This window comes from Magallana gigas, chromosome 3, assembly GCF_963853765.1.
Source record: "Magallana gigas chromosome 3, xbMagGiga1.1, whole genome shotgun sequence".
Classification (NCBI taxonomy): domain Eukaryota; kingdom Metazoa; phylum Mollusca; class Bivalvia; order Ostreida; family Ostreidae; genus Magallana; species Magallana gigas.
In genome coordinates this window covers 15048503-15073765 of record NC_088855.1, presented here as the reverse complement: position 1 = coordinate 15073765, position 25263 = coordinate 15048503, and the positions used below count along the sequence as shown (strand labels likewise).

Sequence of the window (25263 nt, the reverse complement as noted above, 5' to 3'; positions counted from 1 at the left end):
TGATGAGCTGTAGGTTTAGCTCGTTCTTTTTCCCGCGCACACTGGTTCTTAGAGCTGCGCTCGCTATTAGTGAGATGTATTAATAGCGAGCGCAGCTCTACCGGCAAGGCGTGTGTGAATTAACCCCTTCACGGTAACTGCGGTACTGCTCTTTTGCAGGGCAAAATGACATAGTTTGGTGAAATATGACGTAACGTCAAAATTCGGACTATAGTCTGTCCCAAGATATTTTTGCCGCATATTTTCTTAAATTATTCAATATTTATAAATACCTCTTGGTTCAGACGATGTTCATTCAATAGTATGAAAAAATCCCAAGATTTCCCCTTTGAAACGCCCCCTCTAGCTTGTCGGGTATCAGTACACGGCTAAAAATAAAAAGTCTACGAGGTTTTTCCATTGCCAAGGAGATGAAGACGCCCGGATGATAACGTTGAAAAATTGCGCGAGGTGTCCCGAGTATTTCCGAATGGAGAAAAGATGTCAACATTCCCCATTATAAATCTCCGTAGGAAATCTGTTTTCGTTCCTGTGAATTTTTACGAGGGAAAAAAGATAATGTGTGAATGAAGTTATCTTGGGAATTTTCCCTTTCATCGATTTTAATTGCACTTCAGTCACAGGTATGTGTATTTTTATTAAAAATCGTTCAAATATGCAGCATAAATATCTTGGGACAGACTATAGTTGCACATTCATTCAACGGATTTTTTTGGCGTCAGTAAATCGGACCAGTAATGCCTTGTTTTAATCGTCCCAGTAATTCCCTGTAAATATGGTTTCCCATTTCACACTCCCACGAGAACAAGATAAAAGACTATGTACATCATGCATTGCAAATAAAATAATTCCATTACATAAGACTAACAGAGTTGTCGTTCCTTCGAGTGACGTCACAATGGATTTCTTACACATTGATCCCACAGAATTTTTCGGCGTCAGTAAATTTCGACCCACAATGCAATTTATCAATGTCGGACGATCTCACTAGACTTGATTCCTCTCGCGAGAATCAAAGTAAAACTTTTGAGAAACAGATAAATTGTGTAATTTCAAGAACATCATGCTTTTTAAGTAAAAAAAAACAGTATATTTCACTTAGTTTTTCAGGGTTTTTTCAAAGAGACAGACGACGTGAACTTTGACGTCACAATAAGGGGAAATTACTCTAAGTAGTTATTGTAAATGCTGAAATATAAATACCAAAATCTTCTCAAAATCTTGCAAAGCTAACGAATGGGGACATTTTTTTTTTAAAATAGGAAACAGTTGTAACTTGCTCTCATTTGGATAAATGCTCACATTTATTTTATTCACTATATATATATTTACAGTAATTAATTTCCAGGAACGTTTTTTAAAAGGGGGCGCGGCAGCATCATTCAAAAAATATTTACAAGCAAAATGAAAAAGAAATTCTCAAAATCAGGGAAATTCCAATCCGGGTGAGGAATGGTGAGCGCGTAGTATGCATTTAGCTCTTTAACTGCTCAATGGTATCTTTATTTTCACATTTATTACATCCTCCCCGGGGGGGGGGGGTTCCAAAACCGTTTTTCTTATATGATCAGCAAATTTTTTTTATACGTAAATTATATTTTTTTTAAACAGGGGGGGGGGGGACTCTATGATAAGTAAATTTTAAGAAAAATGTCTGCTGCAAGAAAAGAGGAAATAAACTGCAATAAACATTATGTTAAAATCTTTATTATTCAATAACATTGTATCTGAGATAAATTCTATTTAAAGCTGCTTGGTTCGATTTTATATCAAATTTTATGCACGCTTTTAAACGATGGCTATGGTTAGTATATGTATAATAATGGACATTGCAGTAGTTTTACCCGTCAATTATGCCAAATTTCAATGAAGAAAAATACGTACAAAATTTGCTAACAAAACAAACGACATTAAAAGGTACCGCGTTATTCCGCCTCGTGTTAAATTTCACCCCTGACGACGAGACGGGTATGGTTGTATTACGAATTTGACATCGCTTTAAATAAAGGTCGAAATGATCAGACAAATTACAAATAAACATGTGTATGTTTTGTTAGCTAATATTTCTAAAGTCTGCTTTCTTTACAATCGATGCATAGCATGCGGGTTGAATAACCCCAATCAGTCGGGGGACGGAACCATGCGGTTTCCTTTTCTAAACATTCCCGTGATGCATTTTGGTTTGTTTTTTCGTTTGCCCAAAGAGAAATTATTTTTATTTACTTTGAATATTTCTAACTTTGAAAGGAGACTGATTCTGCTGGTGTAAATAGGAGAAAGTCCATAACTTTCTAAGATAAATGAAAAAATCGGACCAAGCAGCTTTAAATAAATAAACAATCTTATAAATTATGAATTATGAAAATTTACTAGAAAAAATAGGCATTTTTATATTTTATTTTGCATTCAAATTCATTTACGTTACGTTGATACTTTTATTTTTATTGATATATCATAATTCATTATTTGATCACATGCTGCGATCGCCCCAACGGTTGCACCGTAAAACATATTAAACGTCTCATTTGCAGCATGTTTTAACAAACTATGTTGGAACAACTTGAAGCCTTTGTTGAAGCTGAAATAAAAACTATTGAATTAGGCCAAGTTGAACATGTTATGCCATGCAAATTTTAATCAAAAAATTAATTATAGAATTAGATAATCTTTTAATACGAACAGATAAAGTGTGAAAATATCTATACTTATAGGACAGCATTTTTTCACAATGCATTCGTTGAAGCAAGCGTTCTCTTATGTAGCATCGGAGGTGGGGGGGGGGGGTAATTAAGGGTGCTGGTGTAACAACGAACACATGTAACGACGAAAAGTGACCCCCGTAGAATATTGACCGAGGGTCATTTTTCTATGTAGAAAAATGACCCACTCAGTTGTAGTTACATGTATGGCCTTAGGGTCATATTTTTCCGTGTGGGTTGTAGAAAAATTGACCCCGTAGAATATTGACTAAATTTTATTACATATTCTATGTTTACAGTACTTGTTTTGGGTCCATTCTATTTCCTTAGGGTGGATACAGGGATAGTGGTGAGTGGGGGATTGCATTGCCTGCGTGGTACTTACAAATAACCAGCTTCAGTTCGCTTTTCTGATCGCTTGCCATTGCCTTTCATCATTATTTCAGTTTGTTTTTTAATTTGTCAAATTAAAAAGAAAAGAAAAGATACATGTACACTGTACTTATTTCTTTTACTAAAGTACATTGTTCAAACATAAATAAATAGGAACGATATCAATCTAAATGAAAAAAAAAATCGTACAAATTGTAAACAAGAACTGATACCAGTATATTTACTGGGGAAGACAAAATTATTCATCATGGTCTCTCTCTCACAATTATTATTAACCATTGGTATGAAATAGGCACATGATCATCTCATCATATGCGTGAATTCAGGAAATTTTTATCCGGGGGGGGGGGGGGGGGCATATTTATGGGAAGGCTTAAAAAGAATGTATTTTAAAAAAAAAAAATGCTTGAATTTGAAACCATATAAACATCACCAATCCTAAACCTTCGAATTTAAAATTGAATACAAGAAACAGAAAACTTTAAAAATAATTCTGCATGAATTTCATATTCTGTTGTAATCAAATTGACATTACAGGCACGTAGCATCGGGTGGGGGGGGGGGGGGCTGCCCCCACCATTTCTCGCAGCAACTAATTTTTTTGAATTTACATATAAAAAATTGAATTATCATGGAGTTACCCCCTCCCACTTTTTTGGGGGCATGTAAAAAATTGATATGGAAATAAGAAAATTTCAATCCGGAGTCGGATTTTGAAGATTTTAGGAAAATTCCTAATTTCCTTTTTTTTTTTTTTTTTCAAGATTTTTTGGATGAGTCTCTCCCCCCCCCCCCCCCCCACACACACACTTTCAAAAACGATGCTTATAGTAACGTGTCTGCATTAAGAATGTACTTGCAAACTTCGTTATATATAACTGTTAGAGCAAATTGCAAAGAAACAATGACAATGCTTTGGCATTGACTTCGACTTTATTTGAATATAACTGTGGTATTTAAAAACGACATTTAAAATAAATTTAATAATACGGGCATATTCTTAAATAACTTTAAACTTTTCTTGAATCCCCCATTTATAAGTGTCCTAGGCAATCTTACTGACTATTAACAGTTTTTAGAAAAAGAAAAATAGCTGCTTTTTGTTACCTTTCTCAAAAAAGTGATCTCTAAGCTGAGTGAGTGAGTGTCGATAAAATATAACATCTATTAAGATATATTTGTTGATTTGTAAAAAACGAGATTTAAGAACTGCTGTGAGGACCTGGTTGCATACAAAATGATTTATACATACCAAACTAACAAATCATAAAAGAATATGGACCTGTTATCCCTGATCATATCCTACTGTTTACTAGAAATTGTAAAGGAGGTTGCAAAATTATGTACAACTTATTATTAGATAAAAAGAGAGAAACATGTACATCTAAATCAAAATGGAGAGAAAATGGTCATAACTATGCACAAGAAACATGGAACAAAATTTTTGGATGATTGGAGTGTACAGGTACTTGACGGTTCGTTATAGATCTGATTAGTTATTAAGTTTATTTTAGGCACAATGCATCTGTCAGGTAAACATGAATGACTGCAACATTGCATCCTCCAATAACTTGATTCAGCGATGCCATTAATCATTACCTTTTGATTAGAATAGAGTTTGATGCATATGTAGGAAACAATTTAGGAACTTCAATATCAGAACATCAAACAACGCAAAACGTTTTGTGACCTTTCCTTTGGTTGGAATAAACACAAATTTGTCTCTGCTATTATTTTTTACTCAAACAAGTATTTGATATACCGGTAGTTATAGACCGATACTGAGTGCAGTCTGAGTAAAACTACAATGTACATTTTAAAAAAACCATGCCATGCTAATACAATGGCAGTATAACATTCTTAAATTACTTTGGAATTTAAAAGCAGTGTCCTTTCATGTTGTATATATTATTTGATAAAATGAAATATATCGGAAAGGACAGCAGACTTGATCAAAATCTATTAGAATCAATCACTCATACATGCACCTGTAGTCATAAATATGTTTCAATAGAATGTTTCTATAGAATTGTCACCATAAGACACCTAAAGTCATCTTGTTTATCCACTTAAATCAGTAAAATTCAATAATATCATCAAATATGTAAATAAAATATGAAAATAAACTGTAGAGGCCAAAAATTTTTGTACAGGCGAAATTACAATTTAATTACAAGAGATGGCGGTTTTGTTTGTGGCTAAAAGAACGCAGTCGAATCCCCAACCTCTCCTTCCATGGCAACATTTTTAAGTTTAAAAGGGAAAAAAATAAAATTATAAGGAGCGCCCCCCCCCCCCCACCCAGTCTTTGGGGATATCACATCTCTCTTCTGGGTTTTTTCTTCTAAAAATATGCAATACGCAATCATTAAGTTTAGGTATGTCTATTAATTCATCTACAATAATGATGGGGCCGATTTATCAAAGCGAGCATAATGAAAAAAAATGCATATACCTCGGGGGGGGGGGGGGGGGGCACAACCCTAAAAAAGCTTTGGCGAAGGGCTCCACAAGGTAAGCTGACAAGAACATGCACTTCAAGATGAACACAGACATTGCTTTGTTCAAAGTGATGTTATATAATTATGTAAAAGAGTAAAACGGGTGGCGCTTACTTAGTTCTGTCTAATCTTATTATCATATTATCTATCGGGCATTGATAAAAAATCTACAAAGTCCGGAATAGCTAACTTTATCGAGTGCAAAGGAGTAAAAACAACCCATTTAATGTTATTTACACCGAAATATTACCGATCCCGCCTGTCTGCAAAAGTAAACATTCCGTTAGAATTTGTCAAAACTGTTGAAGCTCCCGATTTTTGGCCTGAAGGAGTTCGATGCAGGCGATGGATGAGTAATAGGGAATGGGAGGAAAAATGTGCGAACCAACTTGATAAGGAGGACTGGGACACTGACGTCCATGACAACTACTGATCAAACTCCCACTGACGTCCGTACCCAGACAAATACCTAAATATACATGTGGAACAAAACTAGTATTTTACACTTTACTATCTCAATGGTTGTGTTGATGACATGGAACGTAAGGGGTGTGATCTCATCTACAACTTGTTTGTCAACTCTTTTAGAAAAAGAAAAGTGTGATATTTTGGTCATAACAGAGCATAAACTTAAAGAAAGTACACACAATTATCTTGACTCTATTCACAATGAATATGCTTGTTTTGTCAAACTTGACGATGAAAATATAATGCACGGTAATTCGGCGTTCACCGGTAAAGGGGGCGTCGCTATCATGTATAAGAAATCCCTAATGTTTTCTGTAAAAGAAGTCAGTTGTTATAATACCAGACGAATTATAGGAATTAAACTCGATGATCATTCTGGTAACACATACTACATAATCGGTGTTTATTTGCCAGCTGATAGCAATATTGATGCTTACACGCAAGAACTTAGCATACTCGAAAATCTATACACATATTACTCATGTTATGGTAAAGTTATTATTGCAGGTGACTTCAACGGAAGTTTAGTTGACACAAGTGATACAAACCTGATTAAGGCGGAATTATTATCTAATTTTGTCTCCAAGTATCAATTATGATCCAAAACAAGGATTTTGTCGTTGAGGGGGAGCAGTTCACGTTTACCCAGAAGAGTACAACACTAGACTATATTCTTTTTGACAAACATGTCCTCAATGGGTTGAAACGGTATAAGATTATTGAAGAGGGTGCATTTTCCATCACATCTGATCATCTACCGGTTTTAGCATATTTTGACCTTAAAATTCAAAGGCACTCTCTAATGAACTCTAACACCATATTACCCGCATGGCACAAGGCAACACCTGAATCCATTGTAACATATAGAAACCAAGTGGAACGCAACATACACAAGTTACTACTAAGCGAAATCAGGGTGGATAAAGACATTGATAAATTCGTCAGTGATGTAACGGAAATATTAATTACTTGCGCTCAAAACTCGGTCCCCTTTTCTAAATACAACCCTTACACTAGACCAGAATGGACTAAATCTGTCAAAAATCTACATACAATTGAACGGAACAAACGTAGGGTATGGGTGTCCGAGGGAAGACCCCGTGGGATGGAATTTAAGCCATACCGAGAGTACAAGCGGGCAAAGCGACAATTTCGAAATGCTCTTAATGAGGAACACGAAAAATATATGCAAAAAGTATACAGTGACATTGACAAAGCCGCAGAAATTGACGTCCGCCTGTTTTGGAAATTAACCAAACGCAGAAAGCCAAGGAGATCCCGAATCTACCCAGAAATCCGCGACGAAGAAGGAGTTACTCATACAGACCCACAAGGTGTTACGGAAACGTTCGCTTCGTTCTATAGGAAACTATATACTCCGTTGGAGGACGATAGTTTCGATCACGCATTCAGAAACACGATTAGTGATAAGTACCAACATCTTACGACTGAATGTGAAGAGGATCCGGGGTATATACCAGGGGGTCAACTTACAACAGCAGAAATAACGTCAGCCATAAATACACTCAAATTACGTAAAGCACCCGGTGACGACTCTGTAACCAATGAACACATAATTCATGGTGGTGCATCACTTATCGCTTGTATTTTGAAGCTGTTTAATGCTATTGTGCAATATAACTATATCCCTCGCTGTTGGAAACGTGGTCTTATAGTTCCATTACATAAAGGAGGAAACAAGTCTAAAGATTCCTGCAACAACTACAGACCAATAGCCTTATTACCATGCCTCTTTAAACTTTTTGAAAAGGTTGTGTACAATCGAATCAATCAACAACTTTTACAAACTAAAGATTTTCCACATTCTCAACAACAGGGTTTTCAGAAGGAACTAGGTTGTCTGACAGCATCATTTAATCTCCAAGAGACAATAATACATAATTTAGAACAAGGAAGCAATGTATTCGTATGTTTTCTTGACACCAGCAAGGCATTTGACACGGTGTGGAGGCCTGGACTAATGTTTAAGCTATATGAACTTGGTATTAAGGGCAAATTATGGTCTCTCATTAACAAATGCCACCAAAACACCCTAAGCTCAATTGTCGTAAATCAAACTCGTTCAGAGTGGTTTCCCGTACAACAAGGTGTTCGACAGGGTGGCGTACTATCAACGTTCCTTTATCTTGTCTACATAAATGATCTCATCCATGCCATACAGTCCGGTAGTCCAAACACAGGTATACTCAATATACCTAGCAGCTGCACTTCCTTAGCAGATGACTTGGCTCTAATTGGTATTTCTCCGCTTGCGCTACAAACACTGTTAAATATTGCATACAACTATTCCTGCAAGTGGCGATTTACATTTAATGCGTCTAAATCATGTGTTCTACAGTTTCGCGCTAAAAAAGCTAAACTAGATAACACAAACTGGCATCTAGGTCCTGCAAAAGTGTCTTGTGAACAATCTTACAACCATCTAGGAATCGTAATCAACCACAAGTGTAAACTTTCGGATAGAATAAACGAAGCATGCAACAAAGGACGAAAATCCTACTTTGCATTATCCGATCTTGGCACACCATTTCTTAACCCTAATACGTTATCCCATCTATACAAAAAAATTGTACTCCCATCAGTGCTTTATGGATGCGAACTTTGGTGCAACTTGTCTCTAACAGACAAAAACAAACTAAACGCATTTCAACACTTTGTCTGTAAGAACTCGCTGGATTTACCAAAACTGTGCAGATCAGACATGTGCGAATCCTTTTTTGATGTATTACCTATCAACGCAGAGATTGACGTTCGGAAGCTTTTATTCTTTGGGAGACTTTGTCGTTTAGACCCAAAAACGTTAACAAAAAGGATATTTCTAACGAGATTATTTTCTTACTTACACGATCTTTCCGTAAATCAGTTTGGCTTTATTCCTGATATTATAAAGGTTCTCCAATCTTACAACCTTACAGTTTACTTGTGGGATTTTCTAAAAGACGGAACCTTTCCCGAGAAACCTTGCTGGAAGAAAATTGTCCGCAACAATGTTACTAATTCACACCTTTCTCAACGAAAAGCGCGGATGTCTCATGACCCTGACTTCCTAGTTTTCACAGAAATTTTCAGAGAGTCAAAACCCTCCTCGATTTGGAATATACCTGAAAACTATTCGGAAATCAAACTCTGCAAGTTCATCTGTAAACTCTGCACAAGTGTAAGTTTCAATGGAAATCCCTATTCATGTATTCTGTGCGGTAAATCCTTTGTCGACGTGTTTCAACATTCTTCTTGTGTCTGCCCAGCTACTGTGGTAATACGTGAAAATTGGTGGAACATAATAACAAACTGTTTTAACATAGAATTATGCGCGGAATTATGTGGTCTTTCTGAAAACGACCTATTTCATGTACTTCTCGGGCGTCGTACAAATCATGAATCGGACAATAAATCATTCCACATTCTGAACTTCAATCTTGTTCGGGCGACAGCGGCAGCATACTTCCGATCCATAACAGTTGCCACTTCCGCTACTACCTGATCCACTTCAAGGCTATTACCCCTATGGGACACTGTAAATAACTTTTTCTCTTGTTTTCATTTTCATGTATGTGTACATGTAATGTGTGTGTGTGTGTGGGTGTGTGTGAGCGTGTGTGTGTGTGCATATATAAATTGTATATAATCATATGCTAGTTGTATGTTGTCATATCAGAGGAAATAAAGTATGATTGATTGATATGCTTTCGCTGCCCCCACCCCCGGGAAAATAACCAAACATGAATGATATAAACGTATCGCTTTTAATTTCTATAATTCCTATGTAGTTTATAAGTGAGGTCAAAATTCTATGGGGTCAGCTTTCAACGGGCAGGGGGTCGTATATCTACAGGTCTGGAATGGTTTTCTACTGTAGAAAAAGGACCCTACTTGTCATAAAATACTGACCCTGGGTCAGTGTTTCCGAAGAAATTTGACCCCTGGGTCAATATTCTGAGGGGGTCACTTGTCGTCGTTGCACAGACTCACACTTTTTCTCGCAACATACTTTTTTCTTATTTTTACATAAAGAAAACTGAATTTTGAAACTCACCCAATTTAGGGGAAGAAGGGGGGGGGGGGGGTATGAAATGAAATTCGTTTCAGGTACACTGTACACGTACTCTTTCCACCCCCTCCCCCTCCCCCCCCCCCTCCCCCTTCCCCCACGGAATACGACGGAAATTGCTCTGAAATCGGTTTTTTACGGGGTTTCTTTTTGTTTGTTTGTTTTTTTATTGCTTGTCAAGATTTCAACTTAATCACCCCCCCCCCCCCTTTATAAAAAAACAACGATAGTACTTGCTTTGTTATCGAGTGACTGGGAGTCGTGTGTGGGTCTAATGACTGGGTGTGAGGTTGTGTATGTATGTGTGTGGGGGGGGGGGGAGTTAATAATAAATAGACAAATACATGTATACAAAATTCATCTAGAAATACAATCATCTTTAACTGGTGCGTTGACCTGGTCACAAATTTAACGCAGTTTGAAATTTTTTTCCGAAGTGCGTTGTTTCAGGGCAATGACAGTTCACGAATTGTAAACCAAACTGTTGTTTTAAAACGGGTTACAAGATCTACTCGATATATGTAATTGATAACCATAAATAGTTGTCTTTTATTGTTTCAAATGTCAAATCCGAACAATTTTATTCTACTTGGGAATCCGTTAAACATAAGAACACAACGAAAATACTTTAAAAAACAATTTTTTTTCCAACTATGATTAAAAAGAAAAATGCTAAACTATAAATCATATTAAGTTAATATACATTGTACGTGATTTACAGCTACAGTATATCGAAAATTAAGACACGTCTTTGTTACAAAATGTGACGTTCTCTTTCAAAGGTCATTTACGGCAACATAATTGAATATCACTTAAAAAGAGCTCGAGCAAAGTACAGTGTGTAAGTCGTACACTGGACATGAGAGTCTAATAATGGCCGCCTAGCGCTCTTTACAGAAGAATCATATCGTCACTATCAATCGTGCATTTTATAAAAACGCAGTCGTCGCGGATGTAGTCTTTTTCTTTTATCACCTCCAGCTCTACAAACTTTTGGGCCCCAAAGCTGGCGTTTCTCTCTCCGATCGGTCGCCCAAGAAACGCTTTGTTGTCCCTGATGATGTTTGGTTTAATGGAATACGTCACGTTACGTCGAGCGGCCGGATCTTGGCATTGGTCCACCAGGGTGAAGGAAATCCGATGACAGAATGGCCATCCAAGCAGAGCGTCATACTCCCCTTTGCAAATACAAATGAAGATTGAGAGAAACTTCCCACGTGCTGAAATGAGATTATTAACACACTCTTAATATTTTGATATTTTTTCATTGATGTATGCGTTTGAAATAGATATTTAACTTAAGTTCAATTGGATCATCTTTTAAAAGGTCTTTTAGTCATATACGGTATTTTTACGAATTTCATTTCTTGCCTCGTCCATCCCCATAAGGACATATCGACATGGCCATTTTATAGCCATGTCTAGCGGTCAGAAATGGCGGACTGAAGATGGTTGTCTTTCTCCCTAACTTTGCCTCCTCCATTTTGTATTCCCATTTCTCGATTTTCCAAACCAGCTGACATCCATACAGCTTTTCCAGAGTGCTAACCTTCCTTTCCATGATCTTTTTAAGAAAAATACATATATTTCATCGGTCAGGCAATCAGGGTTTTACTTTAATATGCAACCACTTATTTGTGCAAATGTAGTTTAATATTTTAAGATTTTGATTTTTTTAAAAAGAATATTTGAAAGAATCTTAAAAATTGTTTTAATAAAATAGATAAACCATAGTTTGTACAATATCTTTTTATTTAGTAAGATTAATCTCTCTTGTCAAGCGATTTATTGCACATTTATTAATTAGTGTATTTCTAAAAATATATTGTAATATTTTACAATCGTTTTCTTTAAAAGGGTTAACTTTGCTAATTAATGATATAAGCAAGCAATAAAAAACTTAAATGCAATGATATGATGCATCACACGACTAAGACGTTTGCATACCGCACCTGAATGCTATCTGAGTGTTTGGTAAGTAGCTTATCGTTGTCATCAAGGACCTTTTTGTGTTTAATGATAACGTCACAAGCCATGGCCAAGTGCTGAATGGGGTCGTCTTTGATGTGTTTGTGAAGATGCTTTCTCTTGCTCTGCAATGTTATATAATAATTTGAATGATTTTTTTTTCATAATAAAACTTGATAACTTTATTTCTTTATCCATATGAAGAAATCATGAGCAATAATTTAAAAATGGAACACATTTTCCCCATTATTGGAAATTAAATCTTACCATGAATTCACAGCCGGCATCATGGAACGGACAGGGTACCTGCTGTTGGGGACATTTATTCTCCAGGTGATCTTGCAGCTAAAGAATAACCAATTTTTATTTACATTGTAAATCTTGATTTAATAAACATGCATATATGTAAAGGAAATTTTGGAATTCATACCAATCTCAATTTTAATTATTTTTTGTCGATATTAGACATGCTTTTGATTAAATTTCAACACTGTTATACTTCAGCACTTTAATTTCAAATTCATTACACGTATCTAAATGCGCATTTATGTGTTAACGATGAAGGTACGGCTTACCTCCTCTCGTGGAATTTCCCCTTTTTTGCACTCATTCGGACAAGGAATCATAAACTTGCCACAGACCGTAAGATGCGATTCCTCTTGCTCCACAGTAATGGGGATATTGCAGAAATCGCATTTGACCTCTCTCTTAGGACAGTCTTCTTGTAAATGAGCCCTCAGCATGGACTTTTCCAATTCCTTTCCACAACGCTTTGGGCACATCACTGGGACGAATTTGCAATCGTCCAAATGGGCCTATAAAATATGTAACAAAGTCACCATACAAAACACTTGGAAGTATTAATATCATATTAATTTATATGTAATTAATATATACTATTGTACATGTTAGTTGTATAATTCTAAAACACATACAACTTTAAATTAACCATACGTATCGTACTATATAATAACATTAATGTGTTTTTTATGTAAGATAGTTACTGTAAATAGGCAAAAGAAAACTGGTTATTGTAGCTGCGAATTGTAACAGCGTCGCCCGACATATAAAATATATCATAAGAAATACATGTTTATGACGTGTTTAAACTTTGTATTTATGGGCCCACCTTAATGTCCTTCATAGTTCCATACCAAGAACACCCTCTATCCACAAAGGAACATTTGAGTTGCAGGAGGTCGATTTCCTGCTGGAAAACGTTGTCGGGCATAACCTACAATGTACAAAATTTAACAGTATCACGGTTAGTATGTTAATTGCATTCACCAAGAGAGAGAGAGAGAGAGAGAGAGAGAGAGAGAGAGAGAGAGAGAGAGAGAGAGAGAGAGAGAGAGAGAGAGAGTAAATTACATCTCTATCCCTGTCGATGACTGTTTGGTCGATAGGACATTTGCCTCCGCCTCTAAAAATAGAATTCAAAAAAGTTAAAATGCACGTGGATATTTTTCTAATTGCAGGCATTTCATAAGTGTAAAGGATTTAGATACACGTGCAAAGAGGGTGTTACAGTTCACGTGCTATTTTTCTTAAAAGAGTTGCATATAAAATGAAAAAAATCAAAGTTACAGAATTAGATGTAAATCTTTTTTTTCATGCAACATTGTACATAAAGCAGTGTAGAATTTTATCTAGAAAGTCTGTACTATAAGACCATAAAATAAATTTAAGAATGGTTACACAGGCAAATGTGGCAGATTTTATGCTTTATAAATTGGGAATTCTCATTGTTGTCAAAAACTGCCCCCCCCCCCCCCCGAAACAAAATGAATTAAATCGTAACGTTAGTCAGTCAATTTCTTGAAAACTGCCATAAGATTTCCAATTTTTATTAAAGGCGTTTATTTAGATGCAATAGAAACAAGCAATGGTTATAATTACAACTCTGGCGGTTTTGAAGAGTCAGACTCAGATTTATTTATGTAGCCCCAAAGAATGATATTTTAAACACGCTGGGCAGTAGAAATCAAAGTGATATTATGTTAACATCAAAATACAGAAAATATCTTGCTAACTGTTTTTATGAAAAACAAATACTAAGTGTGGTTGCCTTGTTGGATAGAACACGCGTAAAATGTTTGTGTAGTTTGCCGACATACGGAACATACCCTCTATGTAAAAATAGTCGTCTCTGTAATTTATTTGTGTCTTTATTTAGATATGACTCTTCAAGCGATCAGAATATTTAAAGGTCCTTTCTACATTAGATAATAATCCCGCTTTTTTGCAGCACCCTCTTTACATTGAAATACATTTACATCCTTGTGATATATACAACTTACCTCATGACTTCGCCCAAACAATTGGCGCAGCATCGATGGCCGCACTTTTCGAACAACACTGGATGGTTGAGCACCTCGCAACACACGGGGCATTCGTAGGCCTTATCCAACGGCTCCAGAAAGTTATACTGGGTATCCTTGTGATCACTGGTAAAAGACACACACCAAAGAAAGAGTGTGATTGTACTATATTGTATGTACATATAGCCTACTGGCTAGGTATGTGGTCATAACAATTACCCACTCATGTTTATGTCTTGTCTTATGTTAATACACACTTTGTACAATTTTTAATAAGTAATCAAATAAATAAACGAAAAAGTAATTTTCTAATTCGCAGTACGTTATTATAGTAAGTTGCCGGGACAAACCAAGTAATGAATGGTTAATTGCGTTCAAAACTAAAAATATGTGGTAAGAGTCTTATTTTCATTTTCACACATTCGTTGACGCTTAAAATTTTCTAATAGCCTGAAATATACTGTATGTAGATTTCTACTGACGCCACCTTCTCAACAAACAAATCAATTATAATATGACGGTGAAAATGATAATTCGATTATCTTGAATTCACAAAACACTGCTTGCTCAAAATCAATTAAGATAAAAAAAAATTTGCATTTATCAAGTATCTATTTTTAAGATGTTAGTTATTTGTTACTGGGCATGTGAAACATTAACCCCCCCCCCCCCCCCCCCCCCCCCCCCCGTTTTTCGCCGCCACGTAGATGGGGACTAATGCGAACCTTGCCGGATCGTAACACCTTTGACATGTAAAATGTATGGGTTTTCTGCCCCCCCCCCCCACTACCTCTCCTGTTACTTACTTGACCAGCCCCCCGTCCATACCGGAGGGGGACCGCATCGAAATGGAGGTATGCTCCCGCCCGCTCAAAAACAAGTCGTCATCCATTTTCCACCCGAATCTTCTGGACGAAATAAATTTGAACGCAGGTCTTACTTAATTTCCATCGATAATAAGTTAGTTTAAAAAAAGGTTTTTTCATAAGATCAGCCGATCGAATTTGTTCTTTGTTCATCGCTGTTTCTTTAATTATTGACAGCATGAACATTTTAATTTGATCAATTGTCTTGTGTAAACGGTTTAAAGAAAGCATATCGATAAAGTGAACTGTACACTTTTCTAGTTAACTCCAGTAGTTATTTAATTTCGTGACCACGCTATTGATCGGACATTAAGCATTATCGGTATTTCTTTTCACGTGAAGAATACGATACATGTATTCCCAAATAACAATGAAAGAACTATATATGATAAGGGCCTAAAATGGCCCCTAAAATGAACATCATCATTTTACTATCATTCTTTGTTTTCTTAGTACAGATATGTATGTGATGTGTTTACATAATATTCATTTTGGTTCAAGTGCCCACAATTTAGAAATATGACACTGTAAAGACAACCTTTTCCCGCCATTTTTGCATTTTTAGCGTAAAACAGATTGTTTTTCAGCAGTTTTTCCTTCCGAAAACATAGAGCGCATTCTTGAACAAATAAAATATTTTAATCAGAGATGTATCTAGCCAAGACTAATAAGTGACCAAAAAGATTTCCTTGTTCAAGCATGCGCTCTATATTTCCCATTCGTAAATAGATAAGAAAAATGTCAATTTTTGGCTGATTTTGATTAAATTATAGAAATGGCGTCACTTCTGACGTCATATACTGCCAGTGAGTGCAAGTAAATCAAATAAATAGATGAAAAATATATTTTATATCAAATCCTCTAAGAAATTAGATTACATTTTATTGTACCCGAAACACTTAAAAAATGGCGAATTATGGGGGCCAAATTTAACTCTTATCATATATAGTTCTTTTTTGGGGAAAAAAATAAGTTGCAGTTTTATAATCATGCATTTCGTAAGGCGTACAAATAGAAGTCGTTAAAGCATAATTTATTTTAAAAAGTTTATATCTAACGATGCTAGGTCCTGTTGAATGCACTGAATGAATTAATGCTGTTATTGCTAAATTAGCGTATCGTTCATGATGATAGCGGCTATATAGAGCTCGGTGGCTGCTACATGTACCATCTTGAACGCAGCCTATGCAGACTCTGTGTTTAATTTGCGTTCTATCACATGACTGTCAAAAAAAAGGTATAATAATTTTTTTTTACTGTTTTGCTGAAGATTACATGTGATTAATCCAAGTTGGAATTATCTCTCTTGTATATACTAATATCTATTATTCTTGAATTAAAAACAGACTTTGCTATAGCACAGATTTAGATCTTGGCAATAAATAAAAGGTATCTAATAATGGTGATGTGAATATTTGCTACTGACTTTTTATTGTTCTGAATTAACCAATATTGAGTCTTTAATTTTTAATGCAGGGTGTTACACAAATCAAGGAAGCAACCTTTGTATGATTAAAAATGAACAAGTGGGCATCAATTACATACAGAGAATTAAATTAATACAATCTATATACATGTTCTTATGTGTACATATATAATAGTTCGTGATATGATCCCTTTGCATAGATACTATACCTAGTAGTATTCAAAATGGGGGACTGTGAATGGAACAAAATTCAAGTTTTGTCTTCCACTGAACATTAAGTTTTTTCTTTTTTTTTATTTCTTCTGTTTTTCTCTTGTTTGATATTACACATGGTAAATTAAAACCATGTTCATTTGCCACATTGCATCCAAGAAACTCTTTTTAATCACACTTGCATAATAATATCATTGTGATAAATTCTTTCAATTTAAAATTTATGAATTTTAAACATTATTATTACCAAAAAAGAAAAAAAAAGAAAAACAAACTTTGTTTGTATTATTAAAATTAGATAGATTAAACCATTTTAAAAAATTATTTGATTTATTTTCCCGAAAGCGTAAACAAATAAATTATCCACTTTTGTATAGAGTTTCCTTAATTAAAATGCATCACTGACTGGTTTTTCAAGGACACTAATTATTTGTGAAAGAACTTTGGGAAACAATCAGAGATTTTACAGAATATTAGCTTTTTCATGAGACTGAGCGGCACAGCGCAATGAGACTTTAGACGCAATGTTCAATGATCGTTTCCTGTAATTAGGAACATGTTACGTTACAAAAAGAACATTACTGTATATTTCTAGTCGTGATCAAAACGTGTATACATCATGGTAAATCATGACTGGGATGATGATATACTTCGTGAAACTGACTTTAATTTACCACCTTTTTGACCTCAAAGGTAATCAAATACACTTTGTTTAAAACAAATATGATATATATAACGTCATTTTAAAACATATGCAACGCATAATTGAAACCCTGTGCGGTTGATTGTTACTATACCTTACTATAGTTCAGAAATCATACATTTATTTAAACGTATTGTTGACATTTAGCATGATATTTCACGTTTTTCGGTAACCTTATCAGAATGCTGTTGTAAAATGCATTCATTTAATTATTAAGCTGAAACCAATCAAGATTTCTGATGAAATTGGTATAAACAGCATCTTTATCATAGGTACAAAAATTATAATAACATTTATTGCTTTTCAAAGTGACTGTTGATGCACTCCGATCCCCCTGTCTGGAAACTCAAAACTGGAAACCATTCAAACTTCTTTGTGGGGATAATCAGACAATATATGTTAAACATCATCACATAAGGAATGCCTACAAGACACCAAACTTAACGACAGACTGTGATGGCCAGGGAATTGGAAGTGGAGTAACATTGCCTTTAAATAAAGAAATAACATACTATGGATCACCATTTGCAAAAACTGTAACCAGCTGCAACAACAAAAGGGAATGTACTTTACAGAAAACATACGTTGAGAACACGGAAGAAACCTTGCCTCGTTCCTCCATTACTGATTATGTAGGCTCATTATGTCACAGCGTCGAATATGAGTGCATACCGGGTAATTTTACAATTGATGCTTCAAAAGTAAATGTACATTTAGATATAAAAAATATCTAAATCTTGTTTATTGATTAAAAAATGTATGAGTTTTGTTTCTTGATTTTAAAATCGTTATAATCAATTCTTGTAGATTCTGAGGTGGTGCAAAACTGCAGCCATGAAGTGGACACAGATTATGAACACTTTTATTTAAAGTTGTTCGGGGACAAAGACAAGTTTTCTTGTCAAATAATGGGTAGAATATTAGGAATGGAGATAATGCAGACATACCAGACAGGAATACGCATATCATCCAACAACATCCTGCTTTATGGTTAGTATTGCCATTGCAGTAAAGCTTCATGCAAGCACAATTTAATTTAAATGTTTTCCTGATCCGACCACTTTAGCAACGTTAGACACTCTGCACGACTACTATAGTCTGTCCCAAGTTATGCTTCCATCACTTTTTGATGATCTTTACTATGGTAATTAAAATACATAATTATACCTGTGAATTAAACAAAGTTAAAATTTATAAAGGGGAATATCCAAGATATCTTCATTGACAAATGTTTCACTCAAAAAAGTAAACAGGAACGAAAATTTTTTTTTAAAGGAGATTTAAAATGGGAAATGTTTTCATCTTTTCACCATTCGGAACTCACTCAGAATGCCTCGCACAATTTTACAACGTTATCATGCGGGCTATTTGATGGCTGATGTAATGCAAAATCCCCGTAGACTTTCTCTTTTGGGTTGTGTATTGAATTCTGAAGTGGCAGAGCGGGCGTTTCAAAATAGATAATCTGGACACATTTCATGTTGGTGGACTCACGTTGTTTGAGCACAAAGGCATTTATTTTATGATTATCGAAATATCAAGCGAAAAGTGGCGGAAGCAAAAACTCGGGACAGAGTTTTTTTTAATTTTTATGTATCAATTTAATGCAAATTATGTTAGATAATGCAACTAATGAAACAGCGCTAGTCAATGGCAAACTACAAATTCTAATTTTTATTGCAGAACACGAAAAGTTCAATACCGGGGTGTATGGGGAAATTTTCTCGCTGCTAACCAACCAGTTGACTATTGAAGTACAAAATGCTGGAATATACAGCTACATTTTGCTGAAAGTACAATGTGCGTTATGTTACTCTCTTTTTATTTGTTAATTTTGTCTCCCTTCGCTTTTCCTATAAAGGATATATGTTTCTGTAGTGAATAAAAGTTTTTTTCTTGTATAGTTCTGATAAATGATAAATAAGTCAGAACAGAGTACTCTCCTATTAGATCATATACGTCATCATATATCAATTCAATATCCTTCATAGTACAATACATTGTTTAATCAAATGCAAATGCTTTTTCTAAATATGAAAATAACAAACAAATGCATCCACGAAATACGATTTCCTGTATTAGCTTATACTAGCATATCAATATGTATGAACATTATTGTACTTTACAAAATTGCTTAATTAAACCACATCAATGCACGCAACAATATTTACTTCCTGATACTTCTATTAGCATGATACTTCGTTTGATTCAAATAATCCTTTACTTTGATATATCTTGACTTGAAGTAGGAACTTCTGACAGACATGTTGTGGCCAGGCGATACAGTCATGATGTGACAGCAGAAAGCACTAAAAATGAAGACTTCAGAGGTATTGTTACAACAGGCACGTAGCATCAGGGGGGGGGCAGGGGGCCGGGGCCTGCCCCCCCCCCCCCCACTTTTTCTCGCAGCAACTAATTTTTTTAAATTTACATATAAAAAATTGAATTAACACGGAGTTGGCCCCCCCCCCCACTTTTTTTGGAGGATGTAAAAAATTGATATGAAAATAAGGAAATTAGGATTGAAATTGAAGTTATACTACGCCAACCCCCCCCCCCCCCCCCCCCCCCCCCCCCCCACGGATTAGGATTTTGAAGATTTTGGGAAAGTCTTATTTCCCTTTTTTTTTTTTTTTTTTTTTTTGCTTGTCAAGATTTTTTTGGATGAGTCTGGCCCCCCACTTTCAAAAACGATGCTACGTGCCTGTACAAGAAGGATTATATGCTCTATAACCAGAACCAACATTTATCAATGTTATTAAAATAACCGAACTGTTTTTAATTCCAGACAAATCTAATTTTTCTTCTTTGATATGGGTCAGTACGATCATCACTATAATGATATCATTTCTGATGGTATTATCAATTATTCAACAACAGAGGTATGTTTACTATAATATACTTGTAGTTGATTATCTTAGTTTTATACTGTTCGTTGGCGTTGGAAAGCATGATTTTATAAGGTAGAAACTACACGAATCAATATAGCTTAAAGTTACTTCGGGTATTAATTTAAGCAGAACAATTAAAGTACATTTTTGTAAAAATGTGGTGTATTTTGAAATCTGAAATAAAATAAGGACGAGTGGAATTTTAATTTTACAGATTATTGAAGCGCAAGTCCACCGAGGTCCATGTAAAAGCTGCAGACAAAACCTTTGTACTCAGGAGTTGTCAAGCACACGGAGGTGACTTGAAGATAGAAATACACAACGCAAAATGTATGTGTAAACGTGAAAAGCCAAGTAAAGTACATGTAGAGACTGAAAAACATCCATTGTACGAAAATAGTGTCTCATATTTAACGGAATCCCAAGATCAACAGTGTTCATCGTCTGTCAACTGTGAGCCACCTCAAGGAGAAGAGGAATTGTACATAGATATGCTGCCACGTGCTTAAAACATTGCTGTATACAAATAGAGATCATTATTGCTTGCAAATACCCCACAACCGACACAATTTCTTACCAAAAATATCAGTGTTACTATTGGTCTAGCACAAAACGAAATTTGTTTTCTAGAACTGGTTATAAAACAATCTGATTGGTATTGTGGAATCTGATTACTTCATTTGGTTTCTTAAAAAAGAAAAAATAGTATGGGAAAACAGTATTTGTTTGATTCCGATTTACGAGTATTAAATGACATTTAAACGCGTTATTTAGATATTGGTTTAACATTTTGTCGCATGCGGTAGAAGTCCAACAGCCCCTCATCAGTTAAGCTACTTTTCAGTTTTTCATTTGCATTTTTAGTTAAGGATGCTTATGTAGATGCTTTTTTATTTACTCGGTGGTTCGTTAAAAATACAAAATGGGCTCTTCTGTAAAGAAAGGACATTAACATTTTGGAATATATGAACATGGAAATTTTTTGCTGTTTTTTCTGTATGTTGTTTGGTCTTTACCATTATCTTCGCAAAGTTGTTTTTTTTTTGTAAACATTAGTAAACATAATTTTGTAAATTTGTAAACATTTATGCAAAGAAAAAAATGAGAAAATAAGTAAGGAATAATTTATGATTTGAATAGCAAGATTTTTGTTTACAAAATTTCATTTTGACGCATACATGTAAATAAAAAGTTTTATAGGCATTCTGTTTGTAATAGAGTATTTTTTTTTTACAAATTGATTTTTTTAATTGGTTTAAACGTGACTTCCAAAAATATCTCTATGTCTGTCTGATGAGAATTAATATAATAATGATTAATATGAGTGTTTGCTTTTTTGTTCCTATGAACATTTATTGTTTTTTGTTTGGTTTATTTTCATAAAAATAAAAATGACTTCTGTATTAAATTCTGTTTGATTTTACATGTGGTAAATTCAAACCATGCTAATTTTTTTTCATGGCGACCAAGAAATACTTCTAATGCACTCTTACATAATAATATTCTTGTAATAAATTCTTTAGATTCGAAATTTATCAAGTCTAAACAAAATTGCTATCTAAAGAGAAAAGGCAAACTTGATTGTACCTTGCATCCTTTTATTATAAACTTACAGTTCAATAGATTAAGTTATTTATCGTCATTATTTTGTTCCATTTTCCCTAAAACATAAACATAATTTCCCACTTTTGTTTAGAGTTTCCTTAAATAGAATAAATTATTGACTGGTTTCTCAAGGAAACTAACTACATGTATTTGTGAAACGTAATAACTAAAATTGATACATAATTATTTATTTCACAGAATATGAGCTTTCCCATGAGAACGAAGAGGTACAGAGGAATGAGACTTTAGACTTGTCATTTTCAATGGTCTTTTCCTGTAATAAGGAACAATTTAAAGTACACAATGAACATAATTGTTTATATCTTCTTATAATCAATACATGTACGTTCATATACTATGGTACAACTGACTAAAAATGATATTATACTTCATGGAACTGGCTTTATTTTACCACCTTATTGACCTCAAAGGTAATCAAAAATACCATGTTTTTAACAAAAATAATATACAAACGTCATTTTAGATCATTTAAAAATTACAATTATTGTTATCTTTTAGTATCCTGTATGATTTCTTGTATTTTCCTTACTTAAGATAAGAAATAATACATTTATTTCAACGTGTGGTTGACTTTTAGCATACTTTGTTATTCTTTCTAACATGATTGTTTTACATACTAGTTTTATTCGAATACTGTTGTAAACGGCCTCTAGTTTACGTTTTGAATAACCTAATTGACAATTTCTGACGAAATTGATTTTTAAGACATGTAAACATGTATTTTAAGATAAAATTTGTTTTTAAAGTGACTGCTAGTACACACCGATCCCCATGTTTGGAAACACAAAAATGGAAAGCGTTCAAACTTCTTTGTGGACAAAATCAGACACTATATGTTAAACACCATCACATAAGGAATGCCCACAAGACACCAAATTACACGACAGACTGTGATGGCCAGGGAATTGGTTCCCGTGGAGTTACTTTGCCTCTGAACAAAGAAATAACATACCATTCATCAATGTTTGCCCAAACTGTAAACAGCTGCAACAACAAGAGGGAATGTACTTTACACAGAACATACTTTGAAAAAATGGAAGGAAGTTTGCCTAGTTCTTCCATTACCTATCATTTGGTTTCATTATGTCACAGCGTCGAATATGAATGCATACCGGGTAATTTTACTGAACCGTGTAATACTTGTAACTGTAAAAATTAAATTTGTTTATTGGCAAAAAAAAGGTTTATTATTGTTTTCTGATTTTAAAATGCTTTTTATTTTTTTTAGATTTTGAAGTTGTGCAGAACTGCAAACATGAAGTTGGCAATGAATATAAACAATTCTTTTTTAAGCTGCTTGGAGTCAAAGGCAATTTTTCTTGTCAAATAGGAGGTAGAATATTAGGAATTGAGATATTGCAGACGCATTTGACAGGGATACGCATATCATCCAACGGCATTCTGCTTTATGGTAAGTATAGGAAAACATTATCTGACAATAGAATACAGAAAGATAATCATTACATTTGCATGCCTTATAAACCAATAAAACTTGTACATGTGTACATGTATATTCTTAAATTTCTAAGATATAAAAAAATAGAACAGAAAGACAATCATCACATTTGCATGCCTTATAAACCAATAAAACTTGTACATGTATATTCTTAAATTTCTAAGATATAAAAAAATATATCGAAAAAAAGAACACAATTTAAAATCTAGATTTTCTTGTTGTTCCCAATCCGACTAACTTAGTAGCATGGACGATGCATGGATATCCGTTCAATTAAAACTACAAGTTAGATAATGCAATAAATGTTACAGCGGTAGTCATGGCACTATACAATTTTTATAATGTGTTGCAGAACATCAAAAAATCAATACCGGAGTGTATGGAGAAAGTTTCTCGCTGCTAACCAACCAGTTGACTATTGAAGTACAGGATGCTATAATATATAGCTACATTCTTCTCAAAGTACAATGTACGTTATATTGCTTTCTTCTTTTATGTTTAGCATTCCTATAGAAGAAAATTATTTCTTTATGAAATATATTATTTCCTATTTTAAGCTATTATGATGATCTGTATAGTGCAATACATATGAAAATGACTAAAAAGTATCCCTCCGTTAACTTAAGCAATATATCTTATGTACTATCTGATATGTTGAGATTTATGTAATAAGTCATCTTTCTTGATCTTATGTAAGCGAGATACAGACTCAATAAATAATTCGTTAAAACAATTGTGGAGAATCCTCCGTTTAATAGTTCTCGATGTGTAGTAGGAGCTACTGCTAGTCATGTTCAAACCTGGCGATACAGTCATGGTATGACAACAGAGAACACAAAAGATACAGGATTCAGAGGTATTGTTACAAGAAGGATAATACGCTCATAAAACACTTCTTAGAACTAACATTTATAAATGTCACATAAAAATAATCGAACTCTTTTTAAATCCAGACCAATCTAACTTTTCTCCTTTGATATGGGTCAGTACGGTCATCACTATTATGATATCACTTCTGATGGTATTATCTATTATTCAACAACAGAGGTATGTCTCAGTTTTATGTGGTATTGATTCGAGCATTAAAAAGCTGCAATGAAATAAATGCATTGTATTAATGTAATGGGACTTGAAAACAAATAAAATAGAGAAGGTTGTCTTTTCAATTTCTTTTACAGATTATTGAAAAGCAAGTCCACCGAGATCCATGTAAAAGCTGCAGACAAAAACTTTGTACTCAGGAACAGATTGACATACGGTGGTGACATAAAGATAGAAATACACAACGCAAAATGTATGTGTGACCAGCCGAGTAAACTAGAGATTGGAAAAAAGTCACACTACCATAATAGTGTTCCATATTTAACGGAACCCGAAAGAAGTTCAACAAAGGAACAACAGAGTCCATCGTCTGTCAAATGTGAGGCACCTCGAGGAGAAGAGGAATTATACATAGATATGTTGCCAAGTGCTTAAAACGGTTCTTTATACGAATATAGAAGATTAAAAGTGTACTAAACTCAGATAATTTTTGACAAATTAAAGTATTTTATTTCGTTTTTGAAAATCCACTTTGTGCATTTGATATATTTGTAGATGTAAGATCTCTCTGATTTCCTCCTGTTTTGAATTAATGTATTTCTGTTCGCATATTCGACTC

General features: G+C 34.4%; 3 protein-coding genes across 3 annotated transcripts; 2 read left to right on the top strand and 1 right to left on the bottom strand.

The window, feature by feature from the left end:
* Positions 1 to 10715: 10715 nt before the first annotated feature.
* LOC105348784 (TNF receptor-associated factor 4) lies at positions 10716 to 15390 on the bottom strand. The gene is made up of 9 exons (XM_011458354.4): positions 15226 to 15390; positions 14399 to 14545; positions 13470 to 13521; positions 13228 to 13332; positions 12674 to 12913; positions 12366 to 12443; positions 12083 to 12223; positions 11502 to 11694; positions 10716 to 11350 (listed from the first exon to the last, which is right to left on the bottom strand). Exons 1-9 carry the CDS (start codon positions 15309 to 15311, stop codon positions 11022 to 11024), a joined length of 1371 nt encoding a protein of 456 aa, XP_011456656.4. The 5' UTR covers positions 15312 to 15390; the 3' UTR covers positions 10716 to 11021.
* A 2101-nt stretch (positions 15391 to 17491) lies between these two features.
* On the top strand, positions 17492 to 21842 carry LOC105348783 (uncharacterized). The gene is made up of 7 exons (XM_011458353.4): positions 17492 to 17617; positions 17937 to 18302; positions 18435 to 18617; positions 19311 to 19427; positions 19874 to 19957; positions 20419 to 20512; positions 20736 to 21842. The coding sequence occupies exons 1-7, from the start codon at positions 17554 to 17556 to the stop codon at positions 21028 to 21030; spliced, it is 1203 nt and encodes a 400-aa protein (XP_011456655.3). The 5' UTR covers positions 17492 to 17553; the 3' UTR covers positions 21031 to 21842.
* Positions 21843 to 23389: 1547 nt separating this feature from the next.
* Positions 23390 to 25263, top strand: LOC105324118 (uncharacterized). The gene is made up of 5 exons (XM_034482081.2): positions 23390 to 23558; positions 23956 to 24072; positions 24376 to 24459; positions 24557 to 24650; positions 24782 to 25263. Exons 3-5 carry the CDS (start codon positions 24423 to 24425, stop codon positions 25077 to 25079), a joined length of 429 nt encoding a protein of 142 aa, XP_034337972.2. The 5' UTR covers positions 23390 to 23558; positions 23956 to 24072; positions 24376 to 24422; the 3' UTR covers positions 25080 to 25263.

Coding starts and splice junctions, on each gene's coding strand:
- LOC105348784 (XM_011458354.4), bottom strand. CDS start 15,311: ATGGATGACGACTTGTTTTTGAGCGGGCGGGAGCATACCTCCATTTCG. Junction 12,444..12,673: donor GGGAAATTCCACGAGAGGAG/GTAAGCCGTACC, acceptor GTTATTCTTTAG/CTGCAAGATCACCTGGAGAA. Junction 11,695..12,082: donor AACACTCAGATAGCATTCAG/GTGCGGTATGCA, acceptor TTTCTTAAAAAG/ATCATGGAAAGGAAGGTTAG.
- LOC105348783 (XM_011458353.4), top strand. CDS start 17,554: ATGACTGGGATGATGATATACTTCGTGAAACTGACTTTAATTTACCAC. Junction 18,303..18,434: donor CGAATATGAGTGCATACCGG/GTAATTTTACAA, acceptor CAATTCTTGTAG/ATTCTGAGGTGGTGCAAAAC. Junction 19,958..20,418: donor TAAAAATGAAGACTTCAGAG/GTATTGTTACAA, acceptor TTTTAATTCCAG/ACAAATCTAATTTTTCTTCT.
- LOC105324118 (XM_034482081.2), top strand. CDS start 24,423: ATGACAACAGAGAACACAAAAGATACAGGATTCAGAG. Junction 24,460..24,556: donor AAAAGATACAGGATTCAGAG/GTATTGTTACAA, acceptor TTTTAAATCCAG/ACCAATCTAACTTTTCTCCT. Junction 24,651..24,781: donor TCTATTATTCAACAACAGAG/GTATGTCTCAGT, acceptor TTTCTTTTACAG/ATTATTGAAAAGCAAGTCCA.